Here is a 15,382-nt window from a genome sequence, read left to right as displayed (position 1 = left end):
ATAATTCGTTGCGCATTCTTTTTTTGTTGGAATGTTATTTTTTAAATATATACATCGTTTTAGTGGTTGCATAACCAAAATAATGGATGCGTGTACAAAAATACAGCTGCATAACGTGTTATGCATCTTTTATGGTTATGTTATACATTTTTTTTGCTGGCTGCATAACGAGTGTTGACAATAAGAATAATATACGTTTTGGGCATGCCTAATTTCCCCTTTTAACAACCTCTCCTACATGATATATTTTTGGCCAAAAATAGGGACGGGCTATAGCCCGGGTTAGCCCCCTGCTAGGCCCGTCGCTGATTTTACCTAATTTAATAGATCAAAATAAAATTAGGGAGATTTGATCTCCATTACCAGCAAACCTCAAAGTAGAGGATGGAAGGAGAAGATGAACGGCGTAAGGCTGCTGGTAGAGATTACCGTAAGAAGCTCTTGCATCACAAAGAGCTTGAATCAAGAGTTAGAACAGGTTCGTTTTGTTGATTTTTACAAAACCCCTAACTTTACTTTCACTTTGGTTGCTGTTTTAGGGTTTTTATATCTGTGAAATTGTTGAAAATTAAGAACCCTAATTCTGACTGTGTAGATCTTAGTTAAAATTATTACTTGTTTGATTCCCTGTTTCGATGTTAACATATGAGCTGAATTTTGAATGGTGGTGGTAGGTGTGTTGATAGACTTTTATTACTGAACCCATGATTTACCTGGTAATGCTAGGCGAAGCAACACTTATTTTTTGAGGGTAAAAAGAAGAATTTTTTGGGGATAATAGAAAGGAGGGGTTGATTGTTAACAATGATTGTTAGACATCAGTTTGAGCTGAGTAGTATACTGACCTTTTGATGCTGTGCATAACTAACTACGAGCTACTTGTTGCCAATAGCTTTCGAATGTCAAATTTCATGCGAGAGGTTTAGTGTGTTATTTTGATAGAGAACTGATTTTGTGAATAGTTGATGTCTACATATTGCATCGTAACATTTATGTCGGCTTGCTATGGTCATATTTGAAACTTATAATGAATTTATATATGCGCAGCAAGGGAGACTTTAAGAGGTTCCAAGAAGGAGTATGCTAAAACTGAAGATGATCTGAAGTCCCTTCAGAGTGTTGGGCAAATAATAGGAGAAGTTCTGCGACCTCTTGACAATGAACGCTGTAAGTTCCTTTTCTTTTCCATCGTCATGGGGCTTCTGGGTTACCCCATCAGTTGTATCTGTACATGTGGAGCTACATTTTTTGTTGGATTTATGTCTGTTACCCCATCAGATGGGACATCTGTGAGACAGCAAAGTAATTAACTGATAATGTTGTTATGTTCCAGTGATAGTTAAAGCAAGCAGTGGCCCCAGGTACGTTGTTGGTTGCCGCAATAAAGTAGATAAGGAAAAGCTTACAGCAGGAACAAGGGTCGTTCTTGATATGACAACTCTCACAATCATGCGTGCCCTTCCACGTGAAGTAAGTTATTGTTCTGTATTAGTTAAAATAATAAAATGGTTATCTTTTCTCACTGATGCAAAATTAAAATAATCAATCCAACTGGAATGCTGGTAGATTATTGATCCTATCTGCATTATTTTGATCTCAGGTTGATCCAGTTGTTTATAACATGCTTCATGAAGATCCTGGTAACATTAGCTACTCAGCTGTTGGTGGATTGTCGGATCAGATCCGTGAACTAAGAGAATCTATTGAGCTGCCACTTATGAACCCCGAACTCTTCCTTAGGGTTGGTATCAAGGCCCCCAAGGTAATGTGCACTATATTTTAGTTTCTGCATGGGTTGTTTTGCTTTTTACTCCAATTGTGAAGAATTGCACTCTCAATGTTTTTAATCTCGATATGCAGGGTGTTCTTCTCTATGGGCCACCTGGAACAGGCAAGACACTATTAGCCAGAGCTATTGCCAGTAACATAGATGCCAACTTTTTAAAGGTTTGCATTTTTTCATTTCATTCTACAACGCATCCAAAAATTTTATGTTTTCCTTTGATTAATACGAATCTTTTGACTGTAGGTTGTCTCAAGTGCTATAATTGATAAATACATAGGTGAAAGTGCAAGATTGATTCGTGAGATGTTTAACTATGCACGTGATCATCAGGTAAGGCCAAAGTCTTATGTGAATCAATCATGACATATTATTGATTAGCCTCAATCCAGACCAAAAAGTGTCCTGAGCATCTGATATTTGGTGTTTTCTTGTTAAGCCTTGCATCATATTTATGGATGAAATCGATGCCATTGGAGGTCGCCGATTCAGCGAGGGTACCAGTGCTGATCGTGAAATCCAAAGAACATTGATGGAATTGCTTAATCAGCTTGATGGGTTTGACCAACTAGGGAAGGTATGCGCATAGACAATGGTCTTTATCTTTGAAAGCAGTTGAAATACTGCTATGGCGGTTTCAACTGCCATTGTTTTTCTCGAGTGACCGCAGGTGATAAATTACAACCTCCCATTGTTTTGAAATGGATGTATAGGTTAAAATGATTATGGCGACGAACAGACCTGATGTCTTGGATCCCGCACTTCTTCGTCCAGGGCGACTTGACCGAAAGATAGAGATCCTATTGCCTAATGAACAGTCTAGGATGGAAATCTTGAAGATCCATGCTGCTGGGATCGCCAAACACGGCGAAATTGACTATGAAGCAGTTGTAAAACTGGCTGAGGTCTGATCCCTCTCATAAATTTTCTTATAAAATCTCATTGAAGTAGCCAAATCAACCTTTGAAACTGTTGAACTCTTTCCCAGGGCTTTAATGGGGCTGATTTAAGGAATGTCTGCACTGAAGCTGGGATGTTTGCAATCCGTGCTGAACGTGATTATGTCATTCACGAAGATTTCATGAAAGTAAGTCTTGTCTAAGTTAAAATTTTTTTTTTTAAATAATCCTATCTTCCTGTGTACTGTGGTGTGATAAATAAAACTATGCAACTGAGAGGCTTTGGCAAGGGTTTTATGGGAACCTTGTTCAAACCCGGAGCAGTTTATCTCCAATGCTTCCTATGTTATCATTGTTTTCAGCCTTGTCTAGTTACCATTTTGAGTTTCCTCTTTATTTTTCTCGATATGGTATTTCAATTACATTTAGTGCAAGTGATTTCTCATATTAAATAATTCTGTTTTCAGGCGGTGCGAAAACTGAACGAAGCAAAGAAGCTCGAGTCAAGTGCACATTACAACGCGGACTTTGGAAATGACTAATTGGAGGAAGCTTCATGCTCTTTGTTGTCTAAATATGAAAGCCATGGATGCCGGGCAGTGCACCATATCTCTCTTTCTTTTTGTCCCCTTCTCCTTAATACCCTTGAATTGTGCAAGGATGTGGTTGGGCCGTGTTAAGCCAAGATTGCAAGTCAAGGTTAGTAAGTACCCTAAAGCGCATAAGAACTTCGCAATTACGTTTACTTGGGCTCCTCACTGGAAGACTTATCAGCAGTAACTTCTTCTTCTACTTTGTTTCCTTTCTTTTAATGGCTGTATTATATACACGCTGATTTAGGCGTGCTGGATGAGTTGGACGACATAAAGACGAGTCGATTGTAATTACCTAAAAATAGTAAAAGAATCTATCTGATTTATAGGTATGAGGGGTCAAAGACCTTGACTAATTCCATCACTTTCATTTTTTTTTTCTTTCTTTTTGATACTAAAAGAAATTTATTGATCAACTGGTGGTAAATGTCCATGTTACATAGTCTTCTTCTATCCATTTGATTATGTTAGTTGGATAATTACTTAAGAAACAAGAGTTTCTGTCTTCTATTCTAGCTTTTTTTGTTAAGGCATCAGCTACGATGTTTCCCAGCCTATTAACTAACTTACAAAACCATAACTTATTACTCGAGAAATTGTTTTTAATTGCAGAAATTAAGCCTTGATTGAACCAGTGAACTTGCAACTCGTGAGAGTCAATAGAGATCACAACAGTCTCACAATCCATCTCAAAAACGACTTGAATGTATCCCAGTTCTTCAATCCACTCCACAACTTTCTTCAATCCACTCCACAGCTTTCTCTAGAGATTTGCATTCAAAGTATTCAGCTCCGAATTCCGCATCCACCTCAGTTCCGAATTCCGCATCCACCTCCTCTTCCAGCTTGAATCCTTTAACTCCTAAGCATTGCCCTGCAAAATCACGAACAACTAGGCCAATACTACCTTTTTTGGTGTCAGATATATATGAAGGGTCCAAATTAATCTTTACAAATTCCTTGTCTGGTGGGAATCATTGTTTGATCAGGATAGCAGAATTTATATTTATGCTACTAGTTGAAATAGTAAGATTGCATTGCTGAATTAAATTATGTATCCTGATTATTGTTATTCCTTGTGGATTAGGTTTAGTGTTCTGAAACACCAAGCTACATCTGTCCTTCCAAATATGCCAAACCGCGCACATTAATATGCAAATACTTCTTTCATGATCCATAAAACTATCATTCAAGTGCATATCATTAGATGTAAACCAAGTTATAACCCAATTATGAAAAGTAGTAAAGCTATGTATAGCGGCAGAGATATTCACACCCATACCCATCCATACAGCTCTGGTAAAAAGTACACTCCATAAACAAATGATTAACAGTTTCTATACTATTATTGCATAGACTACAATGCAACTCGATATCTTGTTTGTATCTAGCAATTTTATCTCTAGTGGGCACTATATCTTTCAGACATTTCCAAACAAACAATTAAACTATGTGAGGGGCTCTAACATGCCAAAGGTTTTTCCAGAATGGCTAGGAATAAGGTCCCTATGAACATGATCATTGACACAGTTGCTGCAAATAGTATTGTAGGCATTTTTGACTGGAAAACTTTCCTTTTCTATCAGGTTTCCATAAAAGGGAATCCTCACCAGAAGGAGGAATTCTCATATTGAGAATAGCGCATTAGCAGTATCCGAAGAAAATAAAGAGTTAATGAGATCAATATTCCAAACTCTAGTGTCAGGTAGAAATAAATCACATACAAGATTATAAAAAAAACATGCTAGAAAAACCAGTAACTGGAACAGGTGGGCTATTATAACCAGTAACCCAGCAATCTAACCAAATGTTAATTTTAGTACCACACCTAACTGCCCACATAGAGCGGAGGTGGACTACTTCAAGAACAGAATAAATACTTCCCCAGAGCCAAGAGCACTTATCTTTGAGTTTGTCTAAATGAAGAATACTACCATATCTTCCATATTTAGCTCTAACAATTTGCAACCAAAGGGCATCCTCATCACTACAAGCTTTCCACGGAAGTTTAGTAAGTAATGCCGTGTTAAAATGTTCAAGATTTCTAAAACCTAACCCCCCAAGGCTTTAGGAATACTAAGCTTATCCCAACCAATAAAATTGATACCTCTATTGTTTTTATAACCTCACCAGAATTGTCTCTCAATTGTGTTCATTTGAGCAATCATGTTTTTAGGAATTCTAAAACTCCCTGTTTGATGTGCTGGCAAAGCATTAAGAACATGTTTAACCATAATGGACCTAGCAGAATGATTCATAGTCTTCCCTTTACAAATCTTAAGCCTAGATACAAAGGAATGCATGATAGATTTGAAAGCTTTTGACCTAAAAGGAGAGTGACACACAAATACTTATCAGTATCCAACATCTCAGACATGTTAAGCTCTTTAGCAAGATCATGTCTAGCACCAGGGGTAATATTGTTACTGAAATAAACACTGGACTTACCAAGATTTAGCATTTGACCAGAGACCTTACCAAATTGATCTAAAACATTCATAATACCTGCTATGTTATGCATATTCGCCTTAGTGAAGGTGAGAATATCATCAGCAAACATAATATGGGTGATACCTGGAGCATTTCTAGCAGCTTTAACACCTGAAATCATATGATTAGTTTATGCATTCAAAAGAAGTCTCGGAAGAAATTTCATGCCAAGAATAAATAGGTAAGGGTATAAATCCCCTTGCCTTATACCCCTAGTAGAAGTGAAACTATTACTAGGAGAACCATTCAAGAGGATGGTAATCTGAGTGGTAGATATACATTGATCAATATACTTGCAGAATTTATCATCAAAACCAAATTTTTTAAGGACACCTAGTAAAAAAGACCGATCTAGTCTATCAAAATCCTTAGAAAGATCAAGTTTTACAGCCATAGTTCTACTATAACCTTCTTTATGCTTCACGGTGTGAATCACCTCATGAGCCACTATTATGTTATCATGAGTTGCTCTCCTAGGAACAAAAGAAGCTTGATAGGGTGAGATCAAGTGCTTGAGATGAAATTTAATTCTATCAACTAGAATTTTAGAAATCACCTTATAGATAGTGTTACACAGACCAATTGGTCTAAAATCTACCGGACTCTTAGCATCATCAGTTTTAGGGATCAAAGATAGAAAAATCCTATTGAATTCAGTGGGCATATATCCATTTTCAAAAAAAAAATTGAACAACTTCCACGACAGAGTTATCAACTATGTTCCAGTTAGATTGATAAAAGCCAGCTTGAAAGCCATCAGGACCTGGAGAGCTCCAAGCAGTCATATGTTTCAAAGTAAGGTGAATTTCATCACTAGATGGTGTTCTAGTGAGATTGATATTATCTTGGACAGAAATTATGCTAGGAATAATATCAAAATTATTGTCAGAAAAAGAAGGATTTAGACGTGTTACTCACAACACTAAAATGGGAAACAAGCATATTAGATATGTCATTTCTATCATTATGCCAAACACCATTATCATCACACAAACTGTCAATGTTTTTCCTGAACATTCTTCTATTAGCAAGGGTGTGGAAATACTTGGTATTATTGTCCATTTCAGTAATGAATTTATCTCCAAATTTTTGTTTATAAAATTCAGATTGAATACTAAACCAGTTATCCAAATTCTTAGTGATATTAACAATTCTATCATGCTGAGTACTAGAGAAGTTCTCTTTTTGAACTAAATGCAACTGGCGTTGCAAAGAATTTATGTTTCTATCAATATCACCAAACTCAACCTTATTCCAGAGGGAAAGTCTTTTCTAGTGCAATGTTGTTTATATGACAATTGAAATGCTGGGGAGCTATTAACATCCAAATTTCAAGCAATTTCAAGTTGAGATCTGAAAGAAAAATATTTTATCCACATGGAAAAGAATTTAAAAGGTCTCCAACTATTTCTAGATTCTTCTTCAGAAGTAAGGAGGATGGGACAATGATCTGATCCAGCTTGAACTAAGTGAAAGAGTTTAGCTTGAGGAAAATTTCTAGTCCATTCCAGGTTACCTAAATCCATATCAATCCTAGATTTCCTCTTATCAGTGCCAAATTTATTGCTAGACCAAGTAAAATTTCTCCCTACAAAACCTAGGTCCATAAGACAACATGAATTAATTTTTCCTTGTACATACTTATCCTCTGTAGTAGCACTACTAGAATATGTAAATGAACATTTAAATCACCTATAACTAACCAACGTTGCATAATGTTTTCACTAATTCTTTTCATGAATGCCCACTGTTCTTTTTTATTATCCAAATAGGTTGAACCATACATGAAGGTGATAAGCTCCTCAGGTTTAGATGGATGAATTTTTGTAACAACATGGATCATATTATTCGAAGCCTCTTGTATCTCACATTCGACCGAGCAGTTCTCTAACAGTCTCCCCCTTTGTTAATTTTAGTTAACAAAACTATCAATACATATGGAATACAAAATAAATAAATAAACCTTTGTAGCTTTTCTTCCACATGCATGATCTCCTTGGTTCTTCAACATTACTCGAAATATACTCCAATGATTCCAAAGGTTGTAAGTTTAGCATCATCGTTATTGAAAATCCGTAGCTCTAACAATGAGAAAATAAGAGTTCTCAATTATTGTTACACAATGTCATAGTATTATTACACAACATCAAAGTTCAATTGTATCACAACTTCGACAACAATACTATGGTGATATGTATCACCCCACACCCCCACCCCTAGTCAATACTCCATCTCACATGGAAACCACTCCCCCTTACATAATGATGCGAAAACCATATGTATTTGTAGTGTGAACTACACATTAATCCTCCCCCCTTTATGTCAATAAAATTGGCAAAGGTACGAAAACTAGTGGCATCTTAATGAAATTTCCATAGAGACATTTCATGACAAAAAGAAAGCACATATCAACTTTTTAGATGCCATCATATAGCCGAAGCTAAATGCATTCATCAAGGAGTTTATAAAGATACAAGATAACCCCTATAATATCCCACAGCTGCACTCCCCACAAAGATTTGGCAATTAAGCACAAGTTTAATTAAGAACTCTCCCCCATAAAATGTCATTCCCGAAAGAACAACAAGAGCGACTTTACTTTCATAAGAAAAGAAGGATTTCTTTGGACATAACAAATCACATACTAATATGAATTTGAATCCAAAATACTCAATTAAATTAACCATAAGAAAATCCATGATTAATTTAATCGAAAATGCTCAACATAAGAGAACTTATGGAGCCGCACAGTATATAACCAAAAATATGGATCAGGGAAGATCAATACTGCGGAATAAACAAGGATTCATTCTATTTTCCATCACTATTTGCATAATGACATACAATAGACATAATCCTCGTAAACAAAAGTCCATCCTATCTTCCATCAATATTTGCATAATGACATACAATAGGCTTAAAAAAAATTGTAATGTCAAAAGTTCATTCATTCTTTTATCAACACTTGCATATCGACATGTGAAAGACTTATCTTTTGACAAAGTATGGGAGAATCATAGTTCACGGACGCAAACACACATATCCCATAAAAAATTGCAATATATAAAACCATAAAGATTAATACTGCAAAAATCATCTTCAAACAATTTTAGAATTTAACCAAATAAACCTAAACAAAATAAAAATGAAAACGTTGGACATAGCTATGTGTAATCACAATAATGGTTATTCCAAACTCTAGTTATTCTTCTTAAAAAACACAAGAAATAAAATTCTCATCAGAAGATTTACTAGACAAATAAAATCAATAAGCTAAAAAATTTACTTATTATCTTCATCATCGGAAACAATCCAAGATGCTTGAATTATGTTCAAATCTTCCTTGATCTCGGGAAACTTAGTTGCAACCAAAGACAATTGTTCTTGCACGCACTTCACCCTTGAATTGACCTTACACACACCCTTGTGAATTTTTTGAAGAAGACTCAAGGTGGTAGGATCACAAGAACCGTCAAGGGAATCATCTCTTTGTCTTTTGCACACATTCTCCCTTATACGTTTGAAAGTACAGGGACGAACACGTTTGGGAGCTCCAAGGGAATTTCCAATTGGATCAAAACCACGTTCACGGTAAATTTGACTAATCAAGCAAGGGAAACCCAACTTCTTGGTGGGTGAAGTCATCGAAGTCATTTGAAAAATGATGAAACCACAAACATCGAGACTCGGAATACCCAATTCAAGGAAATAGACAAATTCCGCAAACTCGCGACTCCACCGAGAATTCTCAATTGTGGAGGGACAAAGATTAGAGATACCGAGTTTTTCGAAAACCATCAAGGCAACACTAAGAACATTAGTAGGAAACTTTCCTTCATCCCAAGCAACCTTCTTACCACAAAGACCATGAGAGATGTCTTCATACGATGGTCGTTCATCACTTGGCCTAGGTAGACGCATTACCCAACGGAATTTTGGTAATCTTCGAAAATCAAATCTCTATTAACAAGAAATCTTTCTCTATTTATCATGGTTTTGAATTCCATTTTTTCGAGATCAACATCATGAATGTTGGCATAGAAAATTCTTGTGAGAGTATCAAATCCCTGACCAAGACCATCAAAGATGTTTCCAAGATTGAATTTTGCAAAGCAAACTAAATCCTCTTTATGTCCACTAGATGAATCCAATTTCTTTTCTAAAATAAAATCTTTAGATGAAATCCTTTCAAAAGAATTAGCACAAGAATCATCGACAAACCTAATCCTAAGAGAATTTTGGTCTAAAGGAAGATTCATGCTAGAAGAACCCAATTTTTTTGAAACCTTGAAATTCATCATGAGATCTAGAAATTGGAAGAGAAGACAAGAGGAAACTACTTACTTGGAACTTTGAGCACCCCTTTTTCTTATTTTCCTCCAAGGAATATTTAATTGAGGAATTTCATGAACTCTAGAAAGTTCACGTACGCGGACAGGTAGGAGGAAGAAAAAGGTACACATACTTCTTCTTTATAAGCTCACTAATGGGATTGGACCCGTTTATGAACCGCGACCCACAAAGGGAGTGTGGGATTTTTTTTGATGTTCACACATCAAGGTTGTGCATGCCGTGAAAACACAATTTGTGAGAGGAGACAGATGTAGTAGAAAGCTCATTAGAATATCCTAGAAGGACACAATCATATGTTCAACCCAACTGTACACAAATCAAACCATTTCTTGCCCCATCTCAAGATATATATACAAATGGGGTAGAGCCAGACTTGTTACCAAGAGGCATGATGTGCAGAGAGATCTTCATGCACAGTTCCTGGTTGATATTTGTGAGCAGTACCAGTGATATAATCATAGTAATGATGATAATCAGGGTTACTAGAGCTTTCTAACTTCCTTTTAATTTGACCAGAAAGAAGATTTTTTCTGACAACTTGAAACCGTATCAACAACACGAGAACCCGTTTTATTGGATCTACTTGTTTTGACAGTAGGTCTAGTTCGTACACCATGATTGCACGGTTTTACATGTACCGAACTTTTATCGGATTGATTCTTAGACTTAACAAAATTAAGTTTCTCTAATAATCTAAAAACGATTTCAAATGCTCTAAATATATCTTTGTCAATTCATCCATCACAATAGTAATCCTCAAACAGACTAGTGAGATTCCATATCCTTGAGCGTAAAGAACGTTTTCTCTGTCTTCTGTTTCTTTTAAATTTTTCCTTTGGATTGTTTCTCACCATCTAAGTTTTCCAAAGTCTTAGATGAAGAGATATTATCATGAGACAGAGGTTCTGTCCATAATAATCTTCGAACAATCTTTAAGGAATCCTGGCGTGCGTTACAGATGCCAAGAGCAAGTTTTCCAAAGAAATTTCCAATAGGGCAAATTTTAAGGATCAGTCAAACACAAACTTATAATGTCTTTACACGTGTTTGCCTGCTCTGATACCAATTGAAAAAGCGGGGGTCTAACAACCACACCCAATGTTTATCTTAGCAATCTGTATGGACAAACTCCAATATACTTTTAAGAGAATCAACTAGACAGTCAGACTCAATCATAATGAAAGTATATCAAAGAGTTATATCTCAAGCAAATAGAAATATGCGAATTTAATTGAATACAAGAGAAATCACTTGAATGGTACCAAAGACCAATGTTCAAGGATCAATCAATTTCAATCAACAACCAAAGGTTGGATTTCCCAATTGATCGATTCAACGCACAACCTGTGATATTTCAATTATATAACCAAATATTATGCGGAAAAGAAATAACACAGACACCATAAGTTTTGTTAACGAGGAAACCACAAATGCAGAAAAACCCCGGGACCTAGTCCAGATTGAACACACTATATATTAAGCCGCTACATACACTAGCCTACTACAAACTAACTTCGGTATGGACTGTAGTTGAACCCAAATCAATCTCACACTGATCCAAGGTACAGTAGCGCTCCTTACGTCTCTGATCCCAGCAGGATACTACGCACTTGATTCCCTTAGCTGATCTCACATATAACTAAGAGTTGCTACGAACCAAAGTCGAAGACTTTAATAAACAAATATGTATCACACAGAAAATTCCACGATAATAGATAAATCTGTCTGCCACAGAAATACCTACAAGTTTTTGTTCCATCTTTTGATAAATCAAGGTGAACATGAACCAATTGATAAACCGGACTTATATTCCCAAAGAACAGCCTAGAATTATCAATCACCTCACAATAATCTTAATCGACTAGCGAAAGAAGATATTGCGGAATCATAAATGATGAGACGAAGATGTTTGTGACTTATTTTATATCTTGCATATTGGAGAAATCAATCTCAAGCCAATCTTACGATTGTACTTAATACGATAGAGACAACAAGATCAGATCACACAACTACAGAGAAAATTGTTGGGTTTGGCTTCACAATCCCAATGAAGTCTTCAAGTCGTTAACCTACAGGGTCTCGATAGAAACCTAAGGTTAAAGGAGAATGGACTCTAGCTAATACAACTAGTATCACACAAAAGGTGTGGGGATTAGGTTTCCCAGTCGCTAGAGTTCTCCTTTATATAGTCTTTCAAATCAGGGGTTTGCAATCCAAGTTACCTTGGTAACAAAGCATTCAATATTCACCGTTAGATGAAAAACTGATTAAATTCAAGCTAATATCTTTCAACCATTTGATCGAACTTAGCTTGTTGCACACAAATAAAATGCACGTTTATTTAGGTTTGTGTAACCGTACCTAAACATGTACACTTAGTTGGTTCAACAGTAGTTAACCAAATGGTTAGCCATATGAGCAATTTCATATCAACCATATTCATCTTCACCATAACTAGTTCAAATGACTCAAGAGAACTAGTTTGAGAGTTTCTCAATTGCTTAGATCTTATAGAAGTATACAAGAAACAATTGAAGAAAAAAAGATTTGATTCACTCGAATCAATTCATGAACTTTATAGCCACATTCCATTAGATTATTCTGTGATAAAGATAGAACATATGAGTCAGTAAACTCCCTAAGAAGACGATTTGAACCTACTACATCCCTTTTCGAGACCCACTTTCATCACATTAGAGATGAACCTGGCAATAGATGGATGAAACAAAGGAAACCTGGGAGAAGAAGGAAATAACCAAAGAGAGCTGCTTTTGCGCCATGACTCACCTCATATTAACATAGTAGAGATCAGACCGGCTCGAAGTTTATCGTAAAACACATTTGCCTCCATGCTATCTATTCTTTGGAATTCATCAAGCGTGTTAAATAAAATACGGTCCAATTCTTTGATGCCTAAATCCGGTCTAGTTAATCCAATTTGCAAGTATGCATTCCTAAGTTTATATAAGTTTAAGTTCACGAATAATCGTTTTTAGAAACTAACCCACTTAAGTACGCATACTGGTACGCGAACTTAAGTACCCGGAATAAGTTTGTTTTCAGTTCACAAACTCCAGCAGAAATTCACGGGATGTGAACTTCCGACAGTGCGCCTATTGGTACGCGGACTTCAGGTCCGGTTTTCCTGAGAAGCAAAGTACGCCTACTTTGGTTCAAGGAATAATGACTTACATACGTATGAGTTATCACACAATGTTATATCCTTTCAAGGTTATATTCTAAACTCTGATTTCAATCATTGAAACATTCTTAGAGGACGTTATATAGTTGTTGTTCACAAGCTATTTTTCGTCAAAGTGATTTTTGAGTAATTGAAACTAATATGACTTTCGTCACTAGTAAAGATGAACTTGACCAAAACGAAAGCTTACCAACACATATTTCGAGAAATAGATAAGCGAGATAAACTCGGCTCCAAATAAAAAATGTGCATAATCATAGTCTATATAGCAATACGACTTTTGTCTCAAGATAGGAGATAGAGTAGATAGACTTTTGAGTGATAGATAAGTTCAAGTCTCCACATACCTTTTAGTCGATGAAGTTCCACCAGTTCCTTGAGTAGTTATTCGTCTTTGTATAATGATCGCCATGGAGTCTAGAGCTCAACTACACTTTCTATCCTAGTCCGAGACTTAGCTAATAGTGGACTAGAAATCAAGAATTATAGTTTTGGCAACTAAACTTGACAACAAGCTTGAGATAGCAGCGCTTGCGAGATAGCTAATAGTGACAAAACTATCAATACATATGGAATACAAAATAAATAAATAAACTTTTGTAGCTTCTCTTCCACATGCATGATCTCCTTGGTTCTTCAACATTACTCGAAATCTTCGACACTTCGAAGTACTCCAATGATTCCAAAGGTTATAAGTTTAGCATCATCGTTGTTGAAAATCCGTAGCTATAACAATGAGAAAACAAGAGTTCTCGATCATTGTTACACAATGTCATAGTATTATTACACAACATCAAAGTTCAATTGTATCACAACTTCGACAACAATACTATGGTGATATGTATCACTCCCCTTTATTCAATACTCCATCTCACATGGAAACCACTCCCCTTTACATAATGATCTGAAAACCATATGTACGTATTTGTAGTGTGAACTATACATTAATTCTCCCACATTTCGTCAATAAAATTGGCAAAGGTACGAAAACTAGTGGGATCCTAATGAAATTTACATAGGTACATTCATGAACAAAATAAAGCACATATCAACTTTTTAGATGCCATCATATAGCCGAAGCTAAATGCATTCATCAAGGAGTTTATAAAGATACAAGATAATCCCTATAATATTCCACAGCCGCACTCCCCACAAAGATTTGGCAATTAAGCATAAGTTCAATTAAGAACTCTCCCCCATAAAATGTCATTCCCGAAAGAACAACAAGAGCGACCTTACTTTCACAAGAAAATAAGGATTTCTTTGGACATAACAAATCACATACGAATATGAATTTGAATCCAAAATACTCAATTAAATTAACCACAAGAAAACCCATGACTAATTTAATCAGAAATGCTCAACATAAGAGAACTTACGGAGCCGCACATATACATAAAAATATGGATCAGGGAAGATCAATACTGCGGAATAGACAAGGATTCATTATATTTTCCATTACTATTTTCACAATGACATACAATAGACTTAATCCTCGTAAACAAAAGTTCATCCTATCTTCCATCAATATTTGCATAATGACATACCATAGGCTTAAAACTTTTGTGATGTCAAAAGTTCATTCATTCTTTTATCAATACTTGCATATCGACATGTGAAAGACTTAACTTTTGAAAAAGTATGGGACGATCATAGTTCACAGACGGAAACACACATCCCATAACAAATTGCAATATATAAAACCATAAAGATTAATACTGCAAAAATCATCTTCCAAACAATTTTAGAATTTAAACAAATAAACCTAAAAACAATAAAGATGAAAACGTTGGACATAGCTATGTGTAATCACAATAATGACTATTCCAAACTCTAGTTATTCTTCTTAAAAAACACAAGAAATAAAATTCTCATCAGAAGATTTACTAGATATAATAGAGCTTTCTCAGAGAATCTACCGAGAATTCCTTCTCATTATTGAAAAACTCATTGATTACGGGATCGTTCAATTCCTCTAAATCTTCAGAAATGTCAGTCAACTCACTAAGTTCTCTTTTTAGTTCACACAAGGTGCTCTTTATTAGAGACAACATTTGTTCAT

At 35.7% G+C, this 15,382-nt stretch overlaps 2 protein-coding genes across 2 annotated transcripts; one reads left to right on the top strand and one right to left on the bottom strand.

Annotated features, from left to right (window-relative positions):
* Positions 1-322: 322 nt before the first annotated feature.
* LOC113355995 (26S proteasome regulatory subunit S10B homolog B-like) lies at positions 323-3,631 on the top strand. The gene is made up of 10 exons (XM_026598988.1): positions 323-478; positions 1,048-1,167; positions 1,334-1,470; positions 1,601-1,762; positions 1,861-1,947; positions 2,030-2,116; positions 2,223-2,360; positions 2,497-2,688; positions 2,772-2,870; positions 3,150-3,631. Exons 1-10 carry the CDS (start codon positions 385-387, stop codon positions 3,222-3,224), a joined length of 1,191 nt encoding a protein of 396 aa, XP_026454773.1. The 5' UTR covers positions 323-384; the 3' UTR covers positions 3,225-3,631.
* Positions 3,632-3,994: 363 nt separating this feature from the next.
* Positions 3,995-6,159, bottom strand: LOC113359364. Its single transcript, XM_026603011.1, has 5 exons — positions 5,976-6,159; positions 5,627-5,876; positions 5,406-5,558; positions 5,030-5,262; positions 3,995-4,239 (listed from the first exon to the last, which is right to left on the bottom strand). The coding sequence occupies exons 1-5, from the start codon at positions 6,157-6,159 to the stop codon at positions 3,995-3,997; spliced, it is 1,065 nt and encodes a 354-aa protein (XP_026458796.1).
* Between the last annotated feature and the right edge of the window lie 9,223 nt (positions 6,160-15,382).

This window comes from Papaver somniferum, chromosome 3 (assembly GCF_003573695.1).
Source record: "Papaver somniferum cultivar HN1 chromosome 3, ASM357369v1, whole genome shotgun sequence".
NCBI classification, from domain to species: domain Eukaryota; kingdom Viridiplantae; phylum Streptophyta; class Magnoliopsida; order Ranunculales; family Papaveraceae; genus Papaver; species Papaver somniferum.
Note: the sequence above shows the minus strand (reverse complement) of the source record. Positions and strands in the feature narration are given on the sequence as shown.